We start from the raw sequence: 24,332 nt of genomic DNA on the forward strand, positions 1-24,332 counted from the left end.
GTCCTCAGACCACGGTGACAACGTCATGGGGCCATGCCACAGGACTGGTCTGGATCCGCGGAAAGCCCTTGCTTGTGCACCATCCAGCTGCAGCGTCCTCTGCCCAAACCCTGCCGGCAGATTTGGGCTGGACCGTTTTTCCCTCGCCAGCCCCTCGCGTGAAGCCCGGCAGGGCACGAGAGCCAGTACGTGTCCCCGCAGCTCAGCGCTGACTGCAATGGCCAGCTGGAGAAAAAACGTTTGTTAGTAAGGGCCAAACTCGTTCTTCCTTCAATATGGGTAACAGACAGGGCGGTGCCATCAGCTGCAGTGCATCACTGGTCTTCATGGAGTTCTGTGTCCAGCTCTGGGGTCCCCAGGACAAGAAGAACATGGAGCTGTTGGAGAGAGTCCAGAGGAGGCCATGGAGATGATGCGAGGGCTGGAGCACCTCTGCTATGGAGACAGGCTGAGAGAGTTGGGGTGGTTCAGCCTGGAGAAGAGAAGGCTCCAGGGAGACCTTAGAGCCCCTTCCAGTCCCTACAGGGGCTCCAGGAAAGCTGGAGAGGGGCTGGTGACAAGGGCAGGGAGTGACAGGCCAAGGGGAATGGCCTGAAGCTGCAGGAGGGCAGATGGAGATGAGATGGGAGGCAGAAATCCTTCCCTGTGAGGGTGCTGAGGCCCTGGCCCAGGGTGCCCAGAGAAGCTGTGGCTGCCCCTGGCTCCCTGGCAGTGTTCAAGGCCAGGTTGGATGGGGCTTTGGGCAACCTGGGCTAGTGGAGGGTGTCCCTGCCCATGGCAGGGGGGTGGGACTGGATGGGCTGTGAGGTCCTTTCCCACCCAAATCAGTTTGGGGTTCTGTGATTCTATATGTGCCAAGGAGAAAGGCTGTGTGTGTGGCCAGCAGCGCTCCTCTCCACCAGCCATGGCTCCAGGATTCACCCCAGGGTGCTGAGGGCTGGCTAGCATGGGAGGAACGGCGGAACCTGATCTCCGAGTATATTTGCTTCCCAAATTCATCCTGTCAGCTGCTGGTGGTAGGTCCCCGCAGGGCCCCGGCTCTGCAGTTTCATCGTTGACACCAGGACTCCCAGGGAAAGGCAGCTCCAGTGTGTCCAGGCAAATCCCTGCCATGCGAAGTGGGGATTCCCACAGCGGGAATAAGGCTTCACTCGGTGAAAACATCCAGCAAACTGGCTCCCCGTCTCATCGCTCAGGCATCCTGAGGTCAGGGCCAGCATCGTCTTCAAAGATGCTGCGAGTCTTCCCACGACAGCTCGTCACGGCATGCCGCGCTCACGCGGCTGCCCTGGGAGACGAGGTCACAGCTGGGATCAGTCCGTGACCTCACAGCGCCCAGGGACCCCCGCGTCCCTCGGCGAGGCAGGGAAGCAGCGTCGCTCCGTGCTGCAGGAAGAGTTTCCCACCATTACGTCGCTGGCAGAGGCGATTTCACCGGGACGCGTTGAGGCCGAGGGATGGAAACACCACGGGTAAACCATATGCACGGGTTTCTCATTACAAGCTCGCGGCTAATTGCAGCCGTTACAGCCCTGCCTCCTCTCCCTGCCGTGCCCACCGCCAGATCCGGCCGTGCCAGGCTTCGCCCGACCGGCTGGGGAAGGAGAAGGAAGACAAAGACTTTCCTTGCGCCTTAATAACATCCTCCGGACGATCCCGAGCGCCTCAAACCTTGCGAGGAGCTCTGATAAGGGTGAGATGAGTCACCGACGTACCCGAGATCCTGAGCTCAATAAACGGCCGCGGCCCGCGACGCACGTGCAGGCAGGCAGCGCGCACGCCGCCGTCACGCCGGACATTGCTGGGTTCCCGCTGCGCCGCGCGGGTGCTGGCTGGTCCGTCTGCTCCCGCCGCACGCTCCGTCTGCCGTGGCGGGAAGGGAAAACGCGTTGTCCTCGGGGCGACGAGAGCTCGTCCCGACGAGGGGACGCCGGCCGGCTGACATCCTGGTGCTGCGGGGTGATGTCACGGCTCTCGCGAGTGATGTCATATCCCTGGGGATGGGGACAAAGATGGGGACAGGGACGGGTCCTGCTGCCCCCGCGCAGCCGGCCGGGAGCTCACACGCACCGTGGTGCCACCTCCTGCCCCTCTGCGTCACCCCTCCCGGCCCCGCTGCCACCCCCTGACATCATCTGCCACCCCCTGACGTCATCTGCCACCCCCTGACGTCATCCGCCTTGTCACCACCACCCCGGCCCCGCTGCCTCCCCTGTCCCCACTGCCACCTCACGCCCGCCATGTCACCCCTCTCCCCACAGCGCTCACGTCCCCACTGCACCTCCCCACGTCACCCCCCCCCCGGCCCCCCACCGACGCCCCAACCCCCCCTTCCACGGCCTCTCCGCCCCCCGCCGTGACGTCACCCCGTCGCTCCGCCCCGGGGCGTGACGTGGCGCAGGCGCAGTGCTGCCGGCGAAGCGTCGCGGCGGTGCCCGGCACAGGGCGGGGGCGGGGCGGGGCGGGGCGGGGCCGCCTCCATCCGGGTCCCTCCCCGCCGCCGGGCAGTGCGGGCGGCGCGAGCCTCGGCGGGACAGCGGCGGGTGAGTGTGGGGCGGCTGCGGGGTGGTGGGGGCCCCCTGGGGGGCCGGAGGACCGGGCAGCCCCTCCCCGTGCACCGCTCTGTGGGGCAGGGCCCCCCCTGCGGCCCCCTGTGGGGCAGGGTCCCTTCCCGGTGCGTTGTTCTGTTGGGCAGGGCCCCCTCACCGGCCCCCTGTGGGGCAGGGCCCTTCTCCCCGTGCACCGTTCTGTGGGTCAGGGCCCCCTCCTCCGGCCCCCTGTGGGGCAGGGCCCACTTTCCCTATGCACCGCTCTGTGGGGCAGGGCCCCTCCTTGCGCACCGCTCTGTGGGGCCGGGGCTCCCCTTCCTCAGCACCCCCCGTGGGGAACAGGCTGCCCTCCCTCTCGGCTCCACAGCCCTCCATGGGGCAGGGACCCCCGTAGGGACAGAGGGCTGTGCCCTGCAGGACAAGGCCTGTCCCTGCTGCCCCCCACGCAGACCCCTATAGGGCAGGCCCCCCTCAGGGTGACCAGGGTGCCATGAGGTCCCTGCTTGGGACCCGTAAGGTCCCCACTTGTGGGGCAGAGGGGACAGCCCACAGGAGGGGGCAGCGGGGGCTGGACCATGGCCTGGGACCGCATCGCCCGGGGCTGACAGAGGAGGGGGCCGGGGTGGTGCAAAGGGCCGGGGGACGTGTCCCCACCCAGCGCCCATCCTGCCTGGACCCCCTTACGAGGGGGAGCTCCTGGGGGTCCCATGCTCGGCTCAGGGTCCCCTGGGTCACCCCTGTTCCCGGTAGCTGCTGGTTTGGATGCAGGCATGTCCTCTTGCTTTCCTGGGGCTGAGACAGGATGGTGCGGGTTTCTTTGGCTTTAAGAAAAAAAAAAAAAAAACAACCTGACACCCAGAAATGGGAAAAGCTGCTTTTTGGAGTTAAACGGGGCGGTTGTTCCTGCCGTACGGGCACGTACGGAGCCCTCCCAGCATCCGCTGCTTCACCCGCTTTGGCAGGGGATGTGCATGGGTCCCACGGGACTGAAAGCTGACGGGTAAAATTGCACCTCCTGGGGTTTTTGAGCTTTTTTTCTTTAGTTTAGCCTGTCTTTGTGTTAGCCTAGGTACGTGGAGGAGAGCATCTCCATGGGTCCGGTGGCCCCGCACACCTACGAGCGGTGCCGGATCCTTCGGATGTGCCAGCGTGTGTGTCTGGGGGTTATTTCCCCGCTCCCTTGCGCACCTTTGGCAGGAGGTTTGGATGACATCTTGCTCTGGCACGCTCCACTCCTTTGATCTCGAGTTTCCTGCCATGTATAACGTGTTCGGCAACACGCGAACCCGGCTCTGTGGCTGCCGGCGAGGGCGATGTGGGTGCCTCCTCACCCCGGTTTTCCCCGGCCGGCTCCTGCCGACAGCTTTCCTTTGTCTCGGCTGCTGCCAGGATGGGCTCTCGCAGCCCGGCGATGCGCTGATCGGAGCAAAGACAAGCACAAAAACCACCCCCATCCCTTTGTTTCCAGCCGTTTGCAGGCTCAGCTGATTTTATGCAGTGTTTCGTGTGCCCAGGCAGATAAACTGACTACTCGCATCTCTCTCTTTTTAATTGATTTTATTTTTTCTGGGTTATTTTGGATGATGTAGTTTGGAGGAAACGTATCCCGGCTGCAGGCCGTGCCGGAGGGATGCGGCAGCTTCCTAGAAACAGGCTGAATTAACCAGAAGTGTAACTGGAGCATCTCGTGGTTGTCCTCTTGCGTCTCCTCGGGTGAGCAGGGACATAAGCTCTCACACTAAAATCCAACTTCACCAACCCTTCTCCTCGCTCGTAGGTGGAAAAGGTTGGCCCAGGTTTGCATGACCTGCTGCCGACAGCAGCTTTGGGGCCGGTGAGGATGGACGAGGGTGAACGAAACCCAGGTCCAGGCTCAGACGCGACTGACTTGATGCCTGAAACAAACCTTTTTTTTTTTTTTTTAATGCTTGACCTGCGAGAAAGCAAAATACAAATTTTAATATTATTATTATTATTTTTTAGATTCCTGCTATTGTTTCAGTCTCCATGGGTGTTCGGTTTGATAGTGAGACTGTAGCCTGAGTTCATATTAATGCTTTTTTTTACTGACGGGTGTAAACAGAGGTACCTTGAACGTGTCAAACAGCCCCTGAGTAAATCAGGTTATTTGCTCTATTACTTTATTCATACAGGTTAGATGCTCCAGCTGATGCATCTAGAGTGCTCTGCCATCTGGAGCAAAAATTAAATACAAATTTGGCCCCCAGCCCGGAAAAATAACAAGCTTTTGCCTCCAATAACTGGCGGCGGAAGAATATGGCCCCTGACAGAAGAAATGCTTGGGGGCAACATGGAAGGAACCCAAAATGCACTAATTGAGGTATTTAAAACACACAAAAAAAGGAAAAGAAACCTTTCCAGCCCTGTGTGCTGAAAGCAGCCAGGAGGAATGGTGGGATCTAGTTACCCAGTCATGGGGCTGATGCCCACAGGTGAAGGTCCTGGTCCTGAGCAGGTGGTGGAGCTGCTGGAGGTGAGGGTGGTGATGACCTCCTGGGTCTCCCGGTCTTGCTGTCAAAGGAAATCCCCTCCACAACCTCCCAAAGTTCCACTTGACCACCTGCTCAGCTCAGGTTTGCTTGTTTTGTCCCTGCTCAGCCTGGTAAAAGTTTATGCCAAGGATGGTCCTCTGGCTAGGACCTTCCTTCTCATCTCCAGCTGGGTTTAGACACTCCAGATCTGCTCATTGGGTTGCTGGTAGTGTTGTTTAGTCCGAGGCTGTCTCAGATTTGGGGGACTGGCCGTGGACATGGGTAGGCCGTGGTGGTGCCTCTTGCTTGTACAGCCCAGACTCCAGTCCACTTGCAACTGGGAGTAACTGTGATGGACCAGCTGTGAAGGACACCTTGGTCAATGTGCTCTGGATGTTAGTGGCATCTGTCCAAACTTCAAATAAGGAAAAGACTGTGTGCTAAATGGGATGATGACTGCCTGGTTGTTACTGCCGTTCTTGGCCAGAGGATGGTCCTGACCATGTCCTGGGGAGGAGGAGGTTGAGGGTTACCTGGCGCGGAAGCGGCAGAGCTGCTGGTGGGGTGTCTCCAGACGGTGAGACTGAACTGAACCTGGAGGTTTTACCCAAGAAGGACTGATGTTTCCAGCTGATGTCGTGGACTAAATGATGTGTGGGATGATAAGAGGACACCTGGCTTTTCCTAAGAGGGCGTTCAAGCTCATGGATCGCCTCTCCACATGTTCCCTCTTGGGTCATCCCTCCCAACGGCCTGGCCATCGCCTTCGCATTGGCTGTACGGCAGAAGATACGTTCAAGTGCTTCGCTTGTACCCATAAAATACCACCTGGATGTTGAAAAGGTGGAGAGAGGCCCAGCTGGGTATGCTTGTGTTCTCCTGTTCCCAGCACAGTGACCCGAAATGCTTCTGCGATGGGATGGCAGGGCTTAGCACGGCTGGGACAAGGTCCTCTCCCACCGGGTCAGACTCTACAGTAAACCCAGGCAACCCCGTCCCTCGGGCCGGTGTAGGAGGTGCAGATGCTTCTGGTGGTCTTCAGCCACCTTGGGACTGTTGATGTCAAAGCCTGGAGGGTGGTTTGTTGGGTTTGAAGCTTCCCCTGGTCTTTGAGCGTCTCACTCTCGGCTGTGGTTGGAGTTGCTGAGCTGGGTTTCTGTTTATTTTTGTTTCCTGCAATTATTCATCGTAAAACTGTTGTTGACATAAGATAACGTCTGCCTGGCGCAGACTTCCCTCCCCTGTCCCTTCGTAGCGACGTTGCCCTGAAACTGCTCAGGCTTGGTCTTGGGAGCGGCCACCCTGCCCACATCCCCGCCCTGAGTCACTGACAGTACTTTAAAATGACATCAGCGATGATGTGATGCGAGGCTTATCTGCAAGAGAGCTCAGCTGTCGCATGACCCCAGTGGTGCCTCTTCCTTGGTTGAGAAATGCAGGTGATCCCATCAAAACACGCCTGAGGCGAGAATGGAAAACCCCCGCGGATTCACAGTAGGGATGGGCAGAGGTGATTTCCGAACTTGAGGAATGGGAAAATCTCGGCATCTTCTCCGCAGGGGGAGCGATAACCTGGTTCCCCCCATCCCGGGATGCAGCAGTACCTGAGTGCTGGCTGGGGATGGAGCTACATCATTTTTGGATGGTTTTCCCTCACTGGAGCGATGACACGGGCCATCCAACGTGTCGTTTTTCTACCTGTACGGCACATTTCATTTCCATCAGAGAAAAAAAAAAAAAAAAAGAAACCTGAAGAGTTCCAACCACGCGTCAAGGGCTCCTGTGCCCTGTTAATGAGCTGATTAAGGTGCCGGCGGGATGACGACGGGAGGAAAGAGCAGCCATCCAAAGCACCTCCAAAGGATGCCAGCAATAGCATTGCCGGTGAGGACGGAGTGGCTGTGAAGCCCCCGAGGTTGCGAAGAGCGGTGGCAGGAGAGGAGAAGACAACGTCGCTGCTCCGAGAGAAGCAAAAAGCCTCACCGCCGACGCGTGGACGGGCGGTGGGAGCTGGGTGCCAGAGCCGACGGACCAAATTAGCTGCGAGCAGCTGCCTCGGCGTAGCCGAAGGCTGTGAGGTCTCGGGTTGCTCCAACGCTGGAGCTAAAACTGGATCAGCCTTCGGAAAAAACGGGCAGGACGCCGAGAAGCAGCAGGAGGAGGAGGAGCGAGGGCTGGGCTGCGGGAAGCCCAGGCAGGGAAGTCCTCCGGCCGGTGGCTTTTTCTGCTCCAGCTCCAGGACTGTGAATGTGAAAAGCAAGTGGGGAATAACTTTTCCTGGTTTATTTTTTTTTTTTTTTTATCCCCGTGGAGGATTAATCTTGCCGCTAATACAGCTTTTAACTTGCAAAGCGCCTTAGAGGAAGCGATGCCAGGAGTACGTTTGCAAGAGAGAAACTGAAAGTGTCGAGCGGGGAGGGCAGCCGCCTGCCTGACTTCAGCCAGCGGCCAGCTCGGGCCCGTTATCGCTTTCCCTGCCTGGAAATAGTGGGCGTGTATCCCGGCTTCTTGCCTTGGAGAGTATTTCGGGGAAAATAGAAGAGCTCTGGGACTGTGCAGATTCCCATTCCGGGAATCCAGAAGCTTGGAGGTAGGTGGTTTCGACTCTTCGGTTGGTCCGTTTGAAGCCAAGAGGAGCAGCCCGGCAGGTAAGAAGATGGGTGAAGCCAAATTACTCATTAAAACTGAGCGGGAGGGAGCGCGGTCTCCCACCTGACTGCTTCCAACTAAAATAAATTCATCTGAGCGGAGTGTCGTGCCTCCTCCCCCCGCGACCGGGCTGTTCGTCCTTGCAGCCTGCGCGCAATTAAATTGCCAGCGTACCGTAAGGATCGAATTAAACTTCTCTCCGTGCAGAGCTTTCTCGCAAGGAGGCAAATATTTCCGCGGTGCTTTAAAGACTCTCGGTTTTCTATTGTTCTGTATAAAACCCGTTGCCAGGCCAGGCTTCCCCTGGGGTGGTTTCCTGGCTCATTGGTTATTAACACAGCTGCGGGCTTGTTTGGGGGTTTTTTTTTTTCCTTTTTTTTTTTTTTTTTTGCTTTTTTAGCTGAGAAGTGCTCGATTAAGACCCAGCATCATCTCGCTGTCTTGGCATCTGAAATAAAAGATGAGGCTTTTGGAGACTCTGTGATGGTGGTGACCATCCAAAGCGGGACGGGAATTGTGCAGCGTCAGGTGGTCTTGTGGTCCGCTGGTGCTCGCGTAGGTCGACTGTCTCGGCCGAGCCCTCCGGCCCGATCTCGCTTTTGCATCCGCACCAAAAAAAACCCCCTCGTGTTGCGCTGAGCGGCGCTTTGGGAGTAAAAGATGGAAAAATGGATCGTTTTCTCAGGTGGGGCTTTGCCTGGGGGATGTTGAGTTGTCGTGTGCTCCCAGCCGCCCTCGAGGCTTCCCTCTCGCGTCTTCCCCCTCGCATCTGCTGCAGCGTCTCCTTTTTTGCATCTCCTGCAGCGTCTTCCCCCTCGCATCTGCTGTTGATTCAGCAGGAGGAGCGGGGCAGGGTGGTGATGGTAAAGGGCTGAGATGCGTTGCAGCCGGGTAGAGAGGGATGGGACTGGAGATGAGCCCGGCATCGGGTGGTTTAGTCCAGTCCGGAGGAGCCTTGGATGCTAAAGCTGGGAGCGGGAGCCTTGCAGGGAGTTAGGAGTTGGGCCGCGCAGGGATGGCGAGTGTTTTCCCAAAGCCAATGGAATGTTCTGTGCCTAAGGAGAAAAAAAATATGGTACCCCATTAAAATGGGCTGGAGAGGAGGGATTCTGCTGCTCTCCCATCAGGCATCTCCGGAAGGAGTGTTTTTAAGACAAGCCTTGATGAGATTGAGTCCTGGTTTAAACTGAGCTTTAAACTTAAATCTCTTTACATTTCTTTTTTGGACAAAATTTAGAAGACAAAAGTAGTAAGCACTACCAAAAATTTGCTTTCTTTATTAGAAAACTTCTGTTTTCTAACAAAAGTGACTTTTCCTGACTAAAGGATCACCTGAATCCTTTTTGCCTGAAGCCTCCTTTAGGTTTTGATTTAGTTCAGCTATTAATGTTTCTCTTAGGAGCCGGAACATAAAACTTTGGAGCAAACTCTGGCTGGTATCGAAAAACCAGGTTGCACATCACCTGCTTCGACTTTTAAATCAAACAATTTATTCTTTAATATTATAAATTATTCATCACAAGCATAGCAGCAGGTGCTGGACTGTTTATGTGAGGATACCGCGTTATATTTTTCCACCTTAATAACACGAGTTCTTGCTGTAAAGCTGCGCAGACAAAGATTGCTGCAAAGCTGGGGAAAACTCGGGTTTTGTGTGAATTATCCAGTTTGCCACTTAGAAGTTTGCCCTCTTTTTTCTTATTCAAATAAAGTTTGCCTTAGCCAGTGCAGAACAAGTCAGGGATTTGGGGGTGTTGTGTGTTTTTCTTAGCTGGAGCATTATTCCTGTAAGAGCGGGACCCCAAAAACGGGATGCGATGCCCCGTTGAGATGCTCGCCTGGGATGGGATCCCACCTTTTGATTGCAGCTGGGCAAGACAGTCAGGGTCTCCTCCGACACCAGCATCGCTCCGGACAACCCTCTGCAGCACTGAGATGCAAATTCCCCTTTCCCACCCCAAAACCAGCCCCGGTGAGGATTTCTCAGCAAGGACTCGCTGTGTGGCAGCCGTCTCTGCGGGCTGCTCTCCGCTTTTGTTTACATCTGGTCGAAAACTTCTTAAATTTACTGGCGAGGGAGTAATTCTAATCCTTTTCAATGAGATCAACGGATTAGTGTCTCAGATGCTTATAAAATTGCAAGGATTAGCCGAGCCTTTTTTTTCCCCCCCCATTTTCTCTCTATGCCGTGTAACCTCATCGCTGCATTTTAAAAGGGGATCTCTGTGCTGTTACTAAGAGCTGAACCAATTTATAGGAGTCTTTGCAAATCAAAGCGTTTAAAAACAATATCTTCATCCTCTCCCTCACTCCTTCTGGCTTTTTGTGCAATATTAGGGTGTTTTTTTTCTTTTTTCCAGTGTCCCTGGCAGCAAACCACGGTAGCCGTTCAGCAGATACATTGGGTTTGCGTGGCTTGGCTGCATTGCGGCACCCGTGCGGGTAAGTAGGGAGCTGACCCGAAAGCTTTCCTTGGTAGAGACTTGCAAAATCACGTATTGAGATGAGCAGATCGTGAAAATGATGTTATTTCATGAGGTTGAACCCTTGTTGCAAAGGATTCGGGCTTTCCTTGTCCATCCCTAGAGGGGAATGGCGCTTCTGGGTCGACGGGATGCGCTCACCCCAGGTGTTGGGAGCGATGGGAGCGGGATGAAAGTCCACGCACCCCACATTCCTGCATCCTCTTAATTGTCACCTGCACTTTCATTAGGAGGTGATCACTAACCGGCTGGCGTGGAGCTAACGAAAGGAGGGTTTAGTTAAACCCTGTTGCTCTGCCTCCTCTTGTAATATTGCCCTGTGCCTTTGCCCACAGGGTATTTTTTAAATGCCTTTTCTCTCGGGTCGATGGCTGCGCAGTTGCTTGACCTGCATGAGCGAGGCAATCCCGAACTGTCGAGTGGTAGGCGCTCCAAGCCAGGAATTTCTGGCCCCAACCCAATATACTTTCAGACGCAAGCTTTTAAATATATACAAAGACAAGCTCATAATTTCCACTATACTAATGAGGCCACGGCGTTTTCATTGAAATGTGCCAGTAGCTGCCACGGTGGTATTTTAGCAGCCTTGTACTGTGAATCCAAATGTGATTTAACATGGCAGCCCCCGCGGAGCGGAGGAAAACCGGCTTCTCCCGCTGAATTTCAATGATGCTTCTCGGCGCCGCTACCCGAAAATCCCCATGGCAGTGGGCCCTTTCCTTTCGTTTCATCTCAACTGTGGGTTTTCCCCTCAAATGCCACCGTTTTGGTCAAGATGGGGAAGGGTAAGAATGGGTTGAGAGAGGGGAAAATGATATTATAGGAGAGGAAAGTCTTGGTTTTAAAGACTGGTTTTAAAAGATGTGCAGCTGGCTGGTGTGAGGCGGCAATTTAGTAACCAGACTCGCTGGAAGTATCTTTAACACGTAGTAAAAAACGAAAGCGAGGGCTCCCAGGCATCATGTGCTCTCTTGACCTTTAAAAAGACACTCGAGGCAGCCTGCCTGCTCGTTGCTAAGCCGACTTGTTAATGCCACTCATATATTTCGCCTTCTAGTAGGCGATTCAGCGCCTGGGAATTTGTAAAGATCCGATGGCAAACTATTACACGCCTGAAAGTCGCGTTGGTGTTTTTCAGCTTTGCTGCTGGAGGAGGCCCCGGTAGCCTTGAAGCGATCAGAAAATATTTAGCAGGTTTTGTTCAGTTGGCTGCAAGAAAAATGCAAACTTTAAATAACCCTCTGAAAAGTTGTTTGGTTTTTATTTTTAAATGAGTTCCTGCATCAACAGCACACCCGTAACTTGGGGTTTTACTTATTTAGGGCTCAATTAATGAGAAAGAAGTAACGTCCTTCAGTGCTGAAACTCTGTGCCACAGAGGAGGGGACATGTACGTTGGGTTTATGCGTATTTATCTCCATCAAGTATCTCGCATGGCCACGTGAGTCTGGAAGTGGAAATTTTTCCATTTCCAGCTAAATTTTGAGGTTTTTGCCATCCTTGCAGCCACCTTTCTTTGTGCCAGTCCCATGGGAATGAAGCAGTTTGTGTCCCGTATCTATATGGCTCTGGGGAGGGTGGGTTTTTTGGCTGGAAATAAAGCATTGCAAAATCCTCCCGGTCTCTGTTAGCAGACCAGGATGGAATGATTAAAAAAAAAAAAAAAATACTCCCCCCAAACCCAATACTTTTGTTAAAACCAGAGGAAGGGTGGGCCGACTGCACAGCTCGTTCTTCCGTAATTATTGGGGAAAATAGCAAACGGCAGTGACGTGGCATTAGTGTAAATTCCCAGCAGGCTGAGGTTTGGGTTTGTTTGGGTTTTCCTGAAGGCTCTTTAACGCTGTCAGCATCTTAAAATACAAACCTTGCAGAATTGGTGTGGGCTTTGGGGGACGACTCCTCTATAGGATTTGTTTTAGTGACTTTTTTCCGGTATCCAGGCACCAGCTTTTTCACTCTTTGCATCCAGATGCCTCTTCACCTTAATTTTTACCGCAAATATAAATGGTGCAATTAAAAGAGTCTGCAGAGAGCATTCCTGAGGACTGAAATCTAGGATCTGGGAGCAGACGGCAACAGCATAAAGAGGAATTCTTCCCTCCCTTGGCCTCATGCTGCTTTTCCACCGCAAGGCTTTACAGCCATCTGGATCCCCTTGCAGATTATGCCCCCCCAGAAAAAAAATCCATAACCTAGCAACCTTATTTAGTGTAAACGAGAGCATTATGCCTTCCTGCATCCCAAATTGCTCTTGGCTCCTCTTGCTGCCTTTATAGGATGGCTGCTGGCAGCTGCGATTCCCATCACCGGCGCAGGGTGCCTACCTCCAGGAGGACTTTGTAGGGATTACTGATCCCTGGATGTTGCACTGATATTTTTTTTTCCCCCCGTTAAAGGAGCTTAGGAAACAGGGGAAAAAGGGTTTCAGGAGGGCATTTAGTCCATCTGCTTCTCAATATAAAGAGACGAGAAGGCTTGTCACTCTTCTGCTCTGCAGAAAGCAATTGGCTTTTGTTCAGCCTGAAGATGACTTGATTAAAGGGAGATTTTCTTCCAGATGTGATATTTCGGGAGCCCCCATTGCTTCCCCCAGCTCTCAGTGTCATCACCCAGGAATTTGCAAGTTCCCCGGAGCACTTAACACCAAGTTCTCTGTTCCGGCCCTGCAGTGGCGTAGGCTGAGTGTTTCTCACGGGGGGTTTCCGATCCGCTTTCCCCAAGGAACCCATTAATTGGGAAAAACTCTGCGAACGAGGAAAAGCAACCGCAAACGAAGGGCAGAAGATAATTTCTACCAAATCAATAGTGGCAGGGGGGCTGCAACATGGAGCGTGAAGCTGCCCACCCTACACTGGTGCCTGACTTCAGCCCTGGCTTTTGGTGCTTGCTTGGTCTAAAATACTCCTGGTTTTAATAACATGGGTGTAATTAATTTTTTTAGCACCTGAGCTACGTGGTACGGGGCAATGCTGCTCCGTCGAGTGCTGCGGCAGCAGGCAGGGATGGAGGCAGCGATGGGGTGATGTGATCCCATCACCATCGCCCTGTACAGGGTACCGGGGCGCCGCTGCCTTCCGCTTTCACCGCTGTGAGTATGAACGGGGCCGGGGGCAGGAGGAGGCAGCGGCGCATCCTTTCCCACCGCGCTTTCGGGAGGAAGAGTGAGCTCAGCGGGTCATGACGTTGGTTCTGGGATGGAGTCGCGTGCCAGGAAAAGTGGGGGGGGGGGGGAAAAATAGAAAAATTCCTCAGGGCCAAAGGGAAAAAATTCCTCAAGTGTTATTTCATTGCTGAGAAGCAAAATGAACCGTACTCGCGCAGCTTGTGTGGGCGTTTCAAAGCGAGAAGCTGCCGACTCCGCGTCAAAACCTCCTGATAAGTGATTTCCATTTCTCATTTCTGCGATTCGATGGGAGCCCAAGCAGGGCTTCCCTTCAAACTCCGCTTCCCCCCTCCTGCAGACTGGATTAAAAAGCGCTATTGATTTTTTTTTTTTTTTCTATTTGTTTTTGCCTTTTTCCTGGAACTTGCAAAATCAGCCCTGAGCAAACCTCTGGTTTGCCTTTCCAGTGGCACTGCACGAAAGCACTTGACTTTAAACTCTACAATGGGAGCTGCAGCTGACCTATTTTCTTCGTGTTTCTCCTCCAACGGTAGCAAAAACATTTTCACATTTGAAGGTGCTCTTCGGTATTAAGGTCGTGGGATCATTTGTCTGTTCAACTCTCTAGAATTAAAAGAACTTGCTGAAAGTTGCGGCTGTACTGGTTGTGCTGCAGGGTGTTTCTTTCATTATAAAGGTTTTTCTATTTTTTTTCCAGTGGCCAATGGCTTTGTCGCGTTGTCACATCGCTCTGCCCCAAGGCACTGGAGGGGGTTAAGGATTTGTGCTTGGTGTCGGCCAGCCGGGGAACGCAGCCAGGAAATTTCCTGATTTCAGTTCAAAAAAAGCATCGGATTCACTCTCGGGGAGAAGGGATCAAAGGTTCGAAGCAGTTCTTAGTTGGAGGTCAGTTTGATTTCTTGGTTGTCCAGGCACATGACAAAAATCCACTGCCACCCCTCAAACCTGCACGCAGCTGAAATGGGTAAAATAAACAGGTTTTGTTCCATTTGAGACCCGAAAGTTTCCTCTGTTCCCCAGCTGCAGCACCGGACAAGCTTTGCTGGATCTCGGTATGACTCTGCCCCGTAGTGTAACGGATCACAAGGATTTTGGGATGCTGATGTTGCCGGCCTGGCGTGAAAAGACCCTGGGCTCTCCGTTCCCGGCGCGCTGTGCCACGCGGTCGTTAATCCCGCTAATCAATAACGCTGCTGAGCCGTGTGCCGTTGCTCCCGCTCCTCCTCTGCTCGCTGCCGGCTTTTTGCGGTGAAGGCGGTGGGTCCGGTTGGACTCTCGGAGCCAGTGCTGGATGCGGCCGGGCTGTGGCCTGACAACATCCCCACAGTAGCATCGTAGCTTTACTACGCAGCATGCCGAGATTTCTTTTCCTTTGTTTTCGTCCCGTTTTCCCCTGGTTTTGGATGACAAAGGACATCGCTCCTGGCCAGAGCAGCGTTGAGATTTCCCCCCGCTCCATCCCAGGCGAAGGCGACGTGGCCGCGTGGCGTCTCGGCATCTCTCGGGCGGCAGCGATGCTGGTTTCGGGGGGCTGGCTCTGCAGCTGCTTGCGATTTTTTTTCCCACCACCGCGCTGCAGATCCTTGCGCTGGACCAGCTCCAGAGGTGGAGCTGAAGGAAATTCCTTCCAGCTGCTTGAGGTTAGGGCTTCGCTTTTCTTTTGGGGTTCACGAGGGGGTTTATTTTCGCCTGTGAATTAAAAGCAGGCATCTCTCGCTCCTGCTTTTTAAACACTTGGAAAAATCTTTTTTTTTTTTTTTTTTAAATATTATCCTATTAGGCATAGCCATTAAATAACCTTCAAGTTGTAGATTTATTGCAAGGAAGAATACTGGCTTTGCAATACAACTTTAGGGTATTTCAGAAAGGTCTTGTCAGCTGCTCACGGTTTAACTTTCAACCGAGTTAATAACCATTTTGGTTAAACGTGTATAAAACACGTTGCAGACTTGCGTAACGCCTTTGAAACTCGAGATGCAGTTCGCGCCCGCTTGAAATCTTTCCCATCGATAAAATATTTCAACTTGGAGTTTCGCCACGGCTTAGCATTTTCTGTTCCCTGAGATTCGTGGTGTCGATTGGGTGACAGGAACTTGTGTGTGTCTGGATTTGCTGAGTTTTTAAAGTTCGGTATTTCCTGGAGATGGGTTGGCTTCGCCAGCTTGGCTGGTGGGATGCTGTGGGGGCTCAGACCACCAGCTCTATCCAGTTGTCCCAGTTAATGGTTCAGGAGGTTCAGCCCGGCCTGGGTTTGCGTTGAATCCCTGTTGAGGAAGTTGTTAATCTCAAAAACATAAGGTAAATCCCTCTGGAAATGGGGTTTTATTTACGACAGCAGAGGCAGAAACCACCCCTCCGCTCAGCGCGTGGACTATATTTAGGCACAATGCACAGCACTTGCATGGCCCCTTTGTGTGCTGGTGTTATAAACAAATAATAATAAAATAAAAAAAGCACGAGCGGCTTCTTTTAATAAGTAGAACCCAGAGAAGGAGCGCACAGTTCAAATCCACGCGACAAAGCAGCAAGAAAGAAAAAAATTGCGGCGTTCAGCCTGTGAATGATGCTCACGGCATCACCCGCAGTGGACCAGCAGCATCCCTGGTGTCACCCCCCGGCCCCGGTGACTGTGGTTCTCCTGCCTCGCTGCCCTCCTCCCTGCCTCAGTTTCTCTACCTGTAAGAAGATAATTGCCTCCTTTATTAATCTCTTTGAGATGTCCAGATGAAAGCTCTGGGTAAGAGGTTGACCTTGATTATTAAGCGCATTAAGTGCTTGCTATGATTATAATAGGGATTAATTTGGCTAGGTGGCTTATTTAGGTTTACCTTTAACAGCCCAACTTGTAATCAAAGCACTGCAAAGCCGGCGAGTTAATGCTGGCCTGTAACACTTCACTTCCTGACTTCTGGATATGCCATTAACCGTAACTTGGCTTTTAATTAAAAGCTCGGTTTTGTAGTCATCGAAGAAACGGGGCTGCGCTCGGCCCCGCGCGGCTGATTCATTGGAGGGTGTAACGAAAGAGGAGGCGCGGAGCTTGGGTCATTCTTTGGGGCGGTGCCATCCCCAGCTCTCGCTGCATCCCCGCACACAGCCCTATCGCGAGGACGCTGCTGTTCCTTTTTATTTTTGCAAGCTGTTGTATCGTTAAATAAATACCCTCTGCTGTTCCTTCCGTGTTGCAGCCTGGGAAAATCAGATTTTTCTTTCCTTTGTTTTAGTTGAAGGTGTTCGTAATATATATATTGCAATATATTGCAGTACAAAGAAATATCCATGGACGCATGTATGTGTATATATATTTATATATTTACTTTTTTTTTGTGCATACTTCCTAGCCCTCGATGTTTAGCGGTCCTCTCCCTGCAATTTCGTGCTCTACAAGGTCTACAAGACCTGATGGACCCAATCGCAGTGAGAGACCCCGGCAGAAATGGGTGCGTGCCCAAATTCCCCACTGGCTCTGTCCCCGCGGCAGGTTGATTTTATAGACAAGGAGCAAGTTGGCATCTTCCCCGCCGCTGATAACCTCATGCTGCAAGAGAGGGTCCCGTCCAGCCCTGAGGAAATCCTCCCCTCTGTAAGGGTTCTGTGGTACCGACCCACTTTTCTCCGGGCAGCTCGTGCTCCCCATCCCAGGGGCGGTGGGTGCCCCAGGAGGGGCGTCTGCCTGCACCGAAATGCCTTGGCCAGGGAGAGAGCAACAGGGAGGCTTTTGTTCTGCACCAGAAACTTTTCATCCTTCTTTACGGCTCCTTTTTTATTTCTTTTGGCTGCGCTCTTGCAAATCTGAAGCAGATTAAAATACAGTTCCTTCCCCCAACTCTGCTAGAAAAAAAACCCAACCCCAACACTTGGCTGCTTAAAATCATCAGATTTCAGTGAAGTCTTTTAAAGTTAACAGTTTCCTGCATCCTGCACAGGCTAACTTATTTTTTACCTCTAACTTCCATCTTTTTTTTTTTGCCATAACACTTTTCAGCTGTTGCAGCAGGAGGGAGGGAGGACCAGGGTAGCTCCGATGCGGAGAATGTTATATCACGCGGGGGTTGGATGAATCTGGTGTGGGACTCCCTGGACTTGCACCGTAGGGGATTGAAGGTTGTCCCCAGGAGGCAGAGCCCCCGCGGTATGGCTGGCAGGTAGGTCACGGCTGCATCGGTGACATCCTTTTTGGGCAAAATCTTAGGGAAGTGGTACCGTTGGAGGAAGAGAGTAGGATGCTGCGTGTGGGACGGAGCTCGGTTTCTACTGACCGCTTGTTTGCCGTGGGCTGTGATGGTTTGTGGCCGTGGCCGTGGTCATGGGGACTGGTGGAAGAGCTGCATGGCTCCGGCTGGACACGACTGGAAGGACTTTTCCTGGCTCAGTGAGATTTGCTGCCCTAAATGCAGCTTGGATCTTCCTTACCTGCCATCTCTGCTTTTGTGCTCGGTCCACTGTGGCATCTCCTGGTGGGAGAGCTGAACTGAAGCCCCTGGCTCTGGCACGAAGGGCATCACAAGTTCAAGGAGTTGTAAATGAAAGAAAAATAATAGTCCGGTGCTGGTTTGTTTTGTTGCCTCTTCTCCAGGAGTGGTCTTTCCTTCCTTGCAAAAAATGACCCAAAGCTTCCTCAGACGGAAGACGTTTGATTTTTCTCTTGGGTGGTTGATGAACTGGAGCCAGCCAACCTTGGCCAATGCCTTGGCCAACGCCAGTGACTATCAACACAAGCCCGAGGGCAAGTGAGGACAGCCTGAGCCTCGTCCTCCAACCAAAACATCCTCTGTCACATGAGCGTGACCAAGGGGAGAGCCCCTGAACCGTCTAAAATCCCTTTGACCCAGCAAACGGCACGGAGATGAAAACCAAACCCAACCCTACGCAGCGACGCTGAGCTGCGTGTTCGCTCTGCCGGAGCGGGGAACAACGGTTTGGGGGCTGGTTTTGGCTTTTCAAAATTTATTTGCAAAGCAAAACAGCTCAGCTGAGCGGAGTAAGCGTTGGTGGAGGAGCGTGAGCTGCCGGGCGGTTGCTGTGCTATAAAATCCCATCCCCACCAGTGCTCGCAGCGGGGTGTGCCGGCTCCTCGAGCTCTTGTAGCATTTCCACGTTGGCCGGGAGAGTTTCTGAACATGCGTTTTGGTCTCTGGAGGCTTTAATCAAATCCAGGCTTTACCAGAAATCGCCTCGAAACTTCCAGCAAGCCGAGAAAACCGAAAGCAGCCGGAGCGAGGAGGCTCTCAGGCAGGCGTTCGGCGCCAGCAGCGATGCTGCCTTCGGCGAGGGGTGCGAGGAGGGTGCGGGCGAGGGGCTAGTGCCAGCAAAGCATCCGGGATGAAAGGTGAGTCCGCTCCCTGCGTAGCCACTGAGGAGCACGTAACGTATGTACGAGCAATACGTATGTGATGGGAGGGCAGAGGAAAGCCTGGGGGGTTCAGCAAAAAAGGAGTCTCAAGGGGGAAAGGAGATGCAGGAGTGAGGATGCTGCTTGGAGTGGGACGTTCAGAGGATGCTTTGATTTTTGGAGCATTGCTCCCTGGCGAGTTTGGGTTCGGGTCCCGCGGTTTCCCCGCCGTCTTCTCACCCCATGCGAAATCGGGAGCTGTGCAATTAATGCGCCGTTGAAAACTCCCCGCTCCGGGGGAGGGTTTTGTTATCCCTCGGTAATTTTATTTGGGAAACGGGATTCAGACTGCAGGTACTTTCCCTGCTTGTTGCGAAACTTAATTGCACACTGCGTCCAGCCCTCTCCCGTGGGCAGAAAGGAAAACAAGGCGTATTTTTTAACTTCCTTTTCTAAGCTGGGGGTGGGTGAAATTTCTGCCTGGCCAGAGATGGTTGTGATCGTTCAAGGGTGAATGGATCAGAGAATGATTGCAATAGAAAGGAATAATAAGAAGAAATAATAAATATGTGCTTTCCAGTTAAGAGTTCAGTTCATTACCGTGGCACTGTGGCAGCGAGGAGATTTTTACGGTGATGCAGAAACATCAGGCTGGTTTTCTGCCTGATTCCTAAAAAACACCCTGTTAGGATTTTTGTAAAATATTAGCATCCTGCGTGATGAATCATAAAACTAAAATCCTGGGAGAGATGATACGCTGAAGTGGTTATCCCAGACAGCTGCTCATGGTTTAATTGGGTCTCTCCGAGGGGAGGGAGGTTTTGGTCATGCGTCCGAGACGTGGTATGTCAGCAGCCAAAATTGCTGCATCTTCCTCTTGGCTGCCGCTCGCGGGTGCTTTGGGGTTTTGCTGGGGGGGAAGCAGCCGGGGATTGTACTGAGGAATAAAGCTGAAACATGTGAAAATACCCTTAAACCACCAAACCCAGACCTCAGGTAGAAAAACCCAAAACCTTACGGTCCATATAATTTCTCAACGACGCTGCGTGGGAGTGTCCTTGTCCTCTCCTTTCTGCCGGGGATGCGCTGGCAGCGTGTTGAACCCGCGCCGGTTCACGTGCGTGCTCGATGGTTTTGGAGGGCGGAATTCTACGGAATGAGAACTCAGTCTCGGAAACCACAGGAGGGGAAGGGAAGGAAAACTTGCCTTGCTACAAGGCTTTCGGGCTGCTTTCAATATTTTGGTCTAGTTAATGAGGTTTTTGGGGGGCATTGGCTGCACCCAGGGCTGTTTGGGTGCAAATCCCTGCTGTCCATCTGATGCGGCGTTTAAGTTAAAGGATGATGTGTGTCAGGAAGAGGGGAAAATAGCTGGAGGAGAAGCTCACAGCAGGGGAGGAAAAATCCCAGCCCCGGCTGATCCAGCCCTGCTTTGTTTTCAGGGTTGCTGAGCTGCAGGTTTGGTTTCAGGCAAGGATGCCTTTGCCCCGGGGGGCGAGGAGCGAGAAGGCAGCACTGCTGGCTGCCCTCTCCTTCCCCCCCGCTGCCTTTGGAGGGGCCGTTGGTCTCCTCCGAGGGCATCCCGTGCTGCCAAAGGAGCCTCATGTCCATGTGTTTTTCTCCCTGTCTCCGCAGCCTACCCATGAGCTCGGACTTCCAGCATTACAGTTTCAGGATGCCGAACATCGGATTCCAGAACCTGCCTCTGAACATATACATTGTGGTTTTCGGCACGGCCATCTTCGTCTTTATCCTCAGTTTGCTTTTCTGTTGCTACTTGATCAGGTAAGGGAATTTTCTCCGACTTATTTCAGCAGTTGCCCTGGTTCAGATCAAGCACAGCACCGATCCCTCCATCCCAAAGCAAGGATGGTGTCACCGTGTCTTGCCAAACTGATGTGACCCATGAAAGAGGTTTAACTTTCCCTCTGTCATGCTCATCCCTAATAGAGCCAACAGACCCAGCACAAACACAGTGAGCACCAAACGCCGTCTGCCCAACACGGCTTGGAGCTACCAGTCCCGTAGGGCAATTATGTTATCCACTTTAAAAACAGGAGATATATTTGTATGTATGCTCAAACAGCCATGAAAACATGGTTGGCTTCTCAAAAAGAGTGGAAAGGGATGTTTTATGGTGCCTGCTTTCTGCTTAATGTTTCAACACGTTTTCTTCTTTAATGAGTAACTTGTGTACTGTGTGCTTAAGAAATGTTTAATACCTGCTCCGTTCGTTAGTGTACACAAATTGCTCATTCAACAACGCAGTTTAGAGATTAATGATGCAGAGTTGATTTGTTAGTCTGAATAATGGGAAGCGGGACAGGAGGGTTAAAGGTTGTTCCAGTTTGGGCCTTGGTTTAATAATTTTTATGGGCCATTGGGGGGAGAGTTGGGCTGCTAATTGAATCATAGAATCACAACAAGGTTTGAGTTGGAAGGGACCTCACAGCCCATCTAGTCCCACCCCCCTGCCATGGGCAGGGACACCCTCCACTAGCCCAGGTTGCCCAAAGCCCCATCCAACCTGGCCTTGAACCCTGCCAGGGAGCCAGGGGCAGCCACAGCTTCTCTGGGCAACCTGGGCCAGGGCCTCAGCACCCTCACAGGGAAGGATTTCTGCCTCCCATCTCATCTCCATCTCCCCTCCTGCAGCTTCAGGCCATTCCCCTTGGCCTGTCACTCCCTGCCCTTGTCACCAGTCCCTCTCCAGCTTTCCTGGAGCCCCTGTAGGGACTGGAAGGGGCTCTAAGGTCTCCCCGGAGCCTTCTCTTCTCCAGGCTGAACCACCCCAACTCTCAGCCTGTCTCCATAGCAGAGGTGCTCCAGCCCTCGGATCATCCCCGTGGCCTCCCCTGGACTCGCTCCGACAGCTCCATGTCCTTCTTGTCCTGGGGACCCCAGAGCTGGACGCAGCACTGCAGGGGGGTCTCACCAGAGCGGAGCAGAGGGGCAGAATCCCCTCCCTCGACCTGCTGGTCACGCTGCTGGGGACGCAGCCCAGGACACGGTTGGCTTTCTGGGCTGCCAGCGCACGTTGCTGGGAGAGGATTGACGAGAAACTCCTCCAGCTGGAGGAAGAGTAAGGGGCAGACGGGGAAAGCACAGTGCCTAGGAATCAAGGTGGCAATGGGGGCGAATTGTGCTGATAACCCGGGATGCGGGGCCGGCCGCGCCTCTCCCTGCACCTGGGAGCAGAGGGCATCGCTCTGCCGGGGGTGGCAGCTGAAATCCAGCATGCTCAGAGCTCTCCTGCCAAGTTGCAGAAGAGCTTTTCAGTCCCCTTTCCCTCCCCGCTGCCTTTTCAGATGGCTGCAGCTCCCTGTTAGCCGTACATCCATCACAGCCCCTCTCTCCATCCCCGTAAGATACATGCGTGGTCTCTGTCTACAGCTGCTGCGTCTGGCTGGCTCACAGGCTTCCTATCCAGAGGGTGTTGAAAATGTTTTGTCCTGCTTTTGTAGACCAGAGAAGGAAGATTCCAGTGTTGCCTTCTAAATATTTGATAATTTTCACCTGTTTTCAGCTCTATACGAAGCAAAGCCTCATAAAACTTGCAAATGAGCCCAAACCAAGGCTTACCCAGGGGTGATCTGGGCTGCCTGGGCATCATATCTTCACTTTTGCTCGCAATTACGCACAAGAAAAGAGTGCTTGAAGGTGCAATGCGTCTGTCCACCCTGGCAGACAAGGCAGGAACAGATCATGGGGTCATCCCTGACCAGGCAATTTGTATCTTCATGCTTGATGTTAACGAGGTCTGTGGTGGGATGTTGCATCTGCATCCAGTGTCACATTTTAACTGGGACACCAGTGGGAGGGGACGCAAAAAAAAAAAAAAATAGACAAATGGTGTTCAGAAGGCTCAAGGACATGTTTTGCCCAGATTGAGCTTGAATCTATATGGCTCGCTTGCAAAATGAAGAGATGTTTGGACTTCCAGAGTATTTTCCTGGGCACTAGGTCTTGCTGGGTGTGTTCTGCCCCAAAGAAGGAATAACAAGTAGTAATGTCTGGAAGATCAAGCCAGAAAATCTTTAAATTTAGAAGTTGGAGGCGTGTTGTAAGAGAGGGTGAGTAACTGGTGAAACAAGCCAGCAAGGGAAGTGGCAAGTCCTCCATCTCTTCGTGTCTTTAAATCAAGACAGAGGGCCTTTCTGGATGAGATGTTTTGGCTCCCATTCCCTGGAGTAACGAAGTGCTATTTAACGACCTATGAAAGGTGGGAGGTTGGATTGGATCATCCAATGATCCCTTTATAGCCCTAAACTCTGTAGAGACTCTATTAATCGCTCTTCAAACAACCACCCCCAGCTCTGTTATTGGCAAAATAAAGCCAAACAAGAATCCTCCAGCCCCCGTTTGGAGGGTTTTAGCTGTGCCAATGTGCCCTGGGAGCATCCACCTCCTTTGACGCTGCTGTGTCATCTCAGTTTGTGTGGGATGTAAAAGCTTGAGCTTCAGCGTGGGTCGCAAAGCCTTGCAGATGGACAGTGGGACCACCACGTGCCTGCAAGTCCAGAGCATCCCAAATGATTGCTCCGGGGAGGGTTTGCCATGTCGCTCCCCTTCAGTGTCATTTAACACCCAAGCATTACTGGTGCCTGGCTGCGTAGCAAGCAAATACCCGTAGCCCTGCGGCAGGAGGATTTGGTATACAAAGTAAGATATTGAATTTAAATTGAATTTTCCCCCCATTCCGAACCAGCTGCTAAAGCCTCCTGGATTACCCCATGCATTCCTGACCCCTTCTGTAATGAGATGCGTGGCTTTAACACAGAATTACATCTGGAGGCTGTGTAAAAGAGAGGTGTTAATTTAACAAGCAGATGCGGCGTGGATCACACCGTGTCGTCGCAGAGAAACCGACCCAGGGCAGAGGGGTGCAGGCAGGGACTGCATTGGGAGCGCCGGGGCTCTGCTTGTGCCCACAGGGATTATTTGCAGGTAACAGCGGCTTGTGGCTTTCCCCAGGTCCTGCTTAGGTGCAGAGGCAACGCAGCCCATCCTCTTCCTCTCCCTCCTCTCTCATGACTCGCACATCTGCAAGTATTTGGCAAATAAGGAGGAGAGCGCATGACACCGTCCTCCGGGCGGTGGTTCTCATTGCCTGCTCCGTATCAGAGCATCCCTCCTCCACGCCCTGCATGGAAGATTCCACGAGGATGTGGAAGAGCCAGTATCTGGCGTATTTACTCCTAATCGCAGAGCTGACGGCAGGATGTGCCGGGGGAGGAGGGCATGTGAGCTGCGCTTCACAACTGTGTCGATACGGAGTGCACTGTGTGCTCTGACGGGAAGAAGTGATGTTTTTAATTGGGTTGGTTCAAAATACAGTCCAATAGGAATTTCAGCCAAAAGCAAAGTTGATTGCTGTCCGTGCGCAATCCGGGTGAATCTCAAGCTCTACCTGCTGCTGCAAACCACTCCGGTACAAAGCGTGGGTCCCACCTCGCAGCTGCTGCCTCTGCTTGGAAAAATTTAAAAAAAAAAAAAAGGGAAAAAAAAGGAAATGAAATTTTGCAGGCCACTGTTTGTGTCTGATCTCTGCTGAATTAATGACGGTAATAACCTCGTGTTGTCTTCTGAATTGGGTTTTTGGGGACTGAAGGATGCCGAGCCAAACGATGCTGTGCTTTCCAAGCACTTAAAGGCGTGCACGCTCACCCTGGGTAGAAGCTGTAGCATCCCCTCTACCCC

General features: G+C 52.8%; 1 protein-coding gene across 5 annotated transcripts in view; it reads left to right on the forward strand.

Annotated features, from left to right (window-relative positions):
• Positions 1-2,419: 2,419 nt before the first annotated feature.
• The window catches only part of RNF24 (ring finger protein 24), a 30,577-nt gene continuing 8,664 nt past the window's right edge, over positions 2,420-24,332 (forward strand). Inside the window, exons 1-3 of one of the 5 annotated variants that reach the window (XM_075752791.1) lie at positions 2,497-2,543; positions 10,051-10,132; positions 20,268-20,417. In XM_075752791.1, coding sequence (XP_075608906.1) covers positions 20,275-20,417 — 143 coding nt within the window. In that variant the 5' untranslated portion in view covers positions 2,497-2,543; positions 10,051-10,132; positions 20,268-20,274. Of the gene's footprint in view, positions 2,544-6,793; positions 7,632-7,656; positions 7,690-10,050; positions 10,133-16,710; positions 18,630-20,267; positions 20,418-24,332 lie in introns of those variants that run through there. The other 4 variants (XM_075752792.1, XM_075752793.1, XM_075752794.1 and 1 more) reach the window with 4 other exon arrangements.

Source organism: Balearica regulorum, chromosome 4 (assembly GCF_011004875.1).
Source record: "Balearica regulorum gibbericeps isolate bBalReg1 chromosome 4, bBalReg1.pri, whole genome shotgun sequence".
Lineage (NCBI taxonomy): Eukaryota > Metazoa > Chordata > Aves > Gruiformes > Gruidae > Balearica > Balearica regulorum.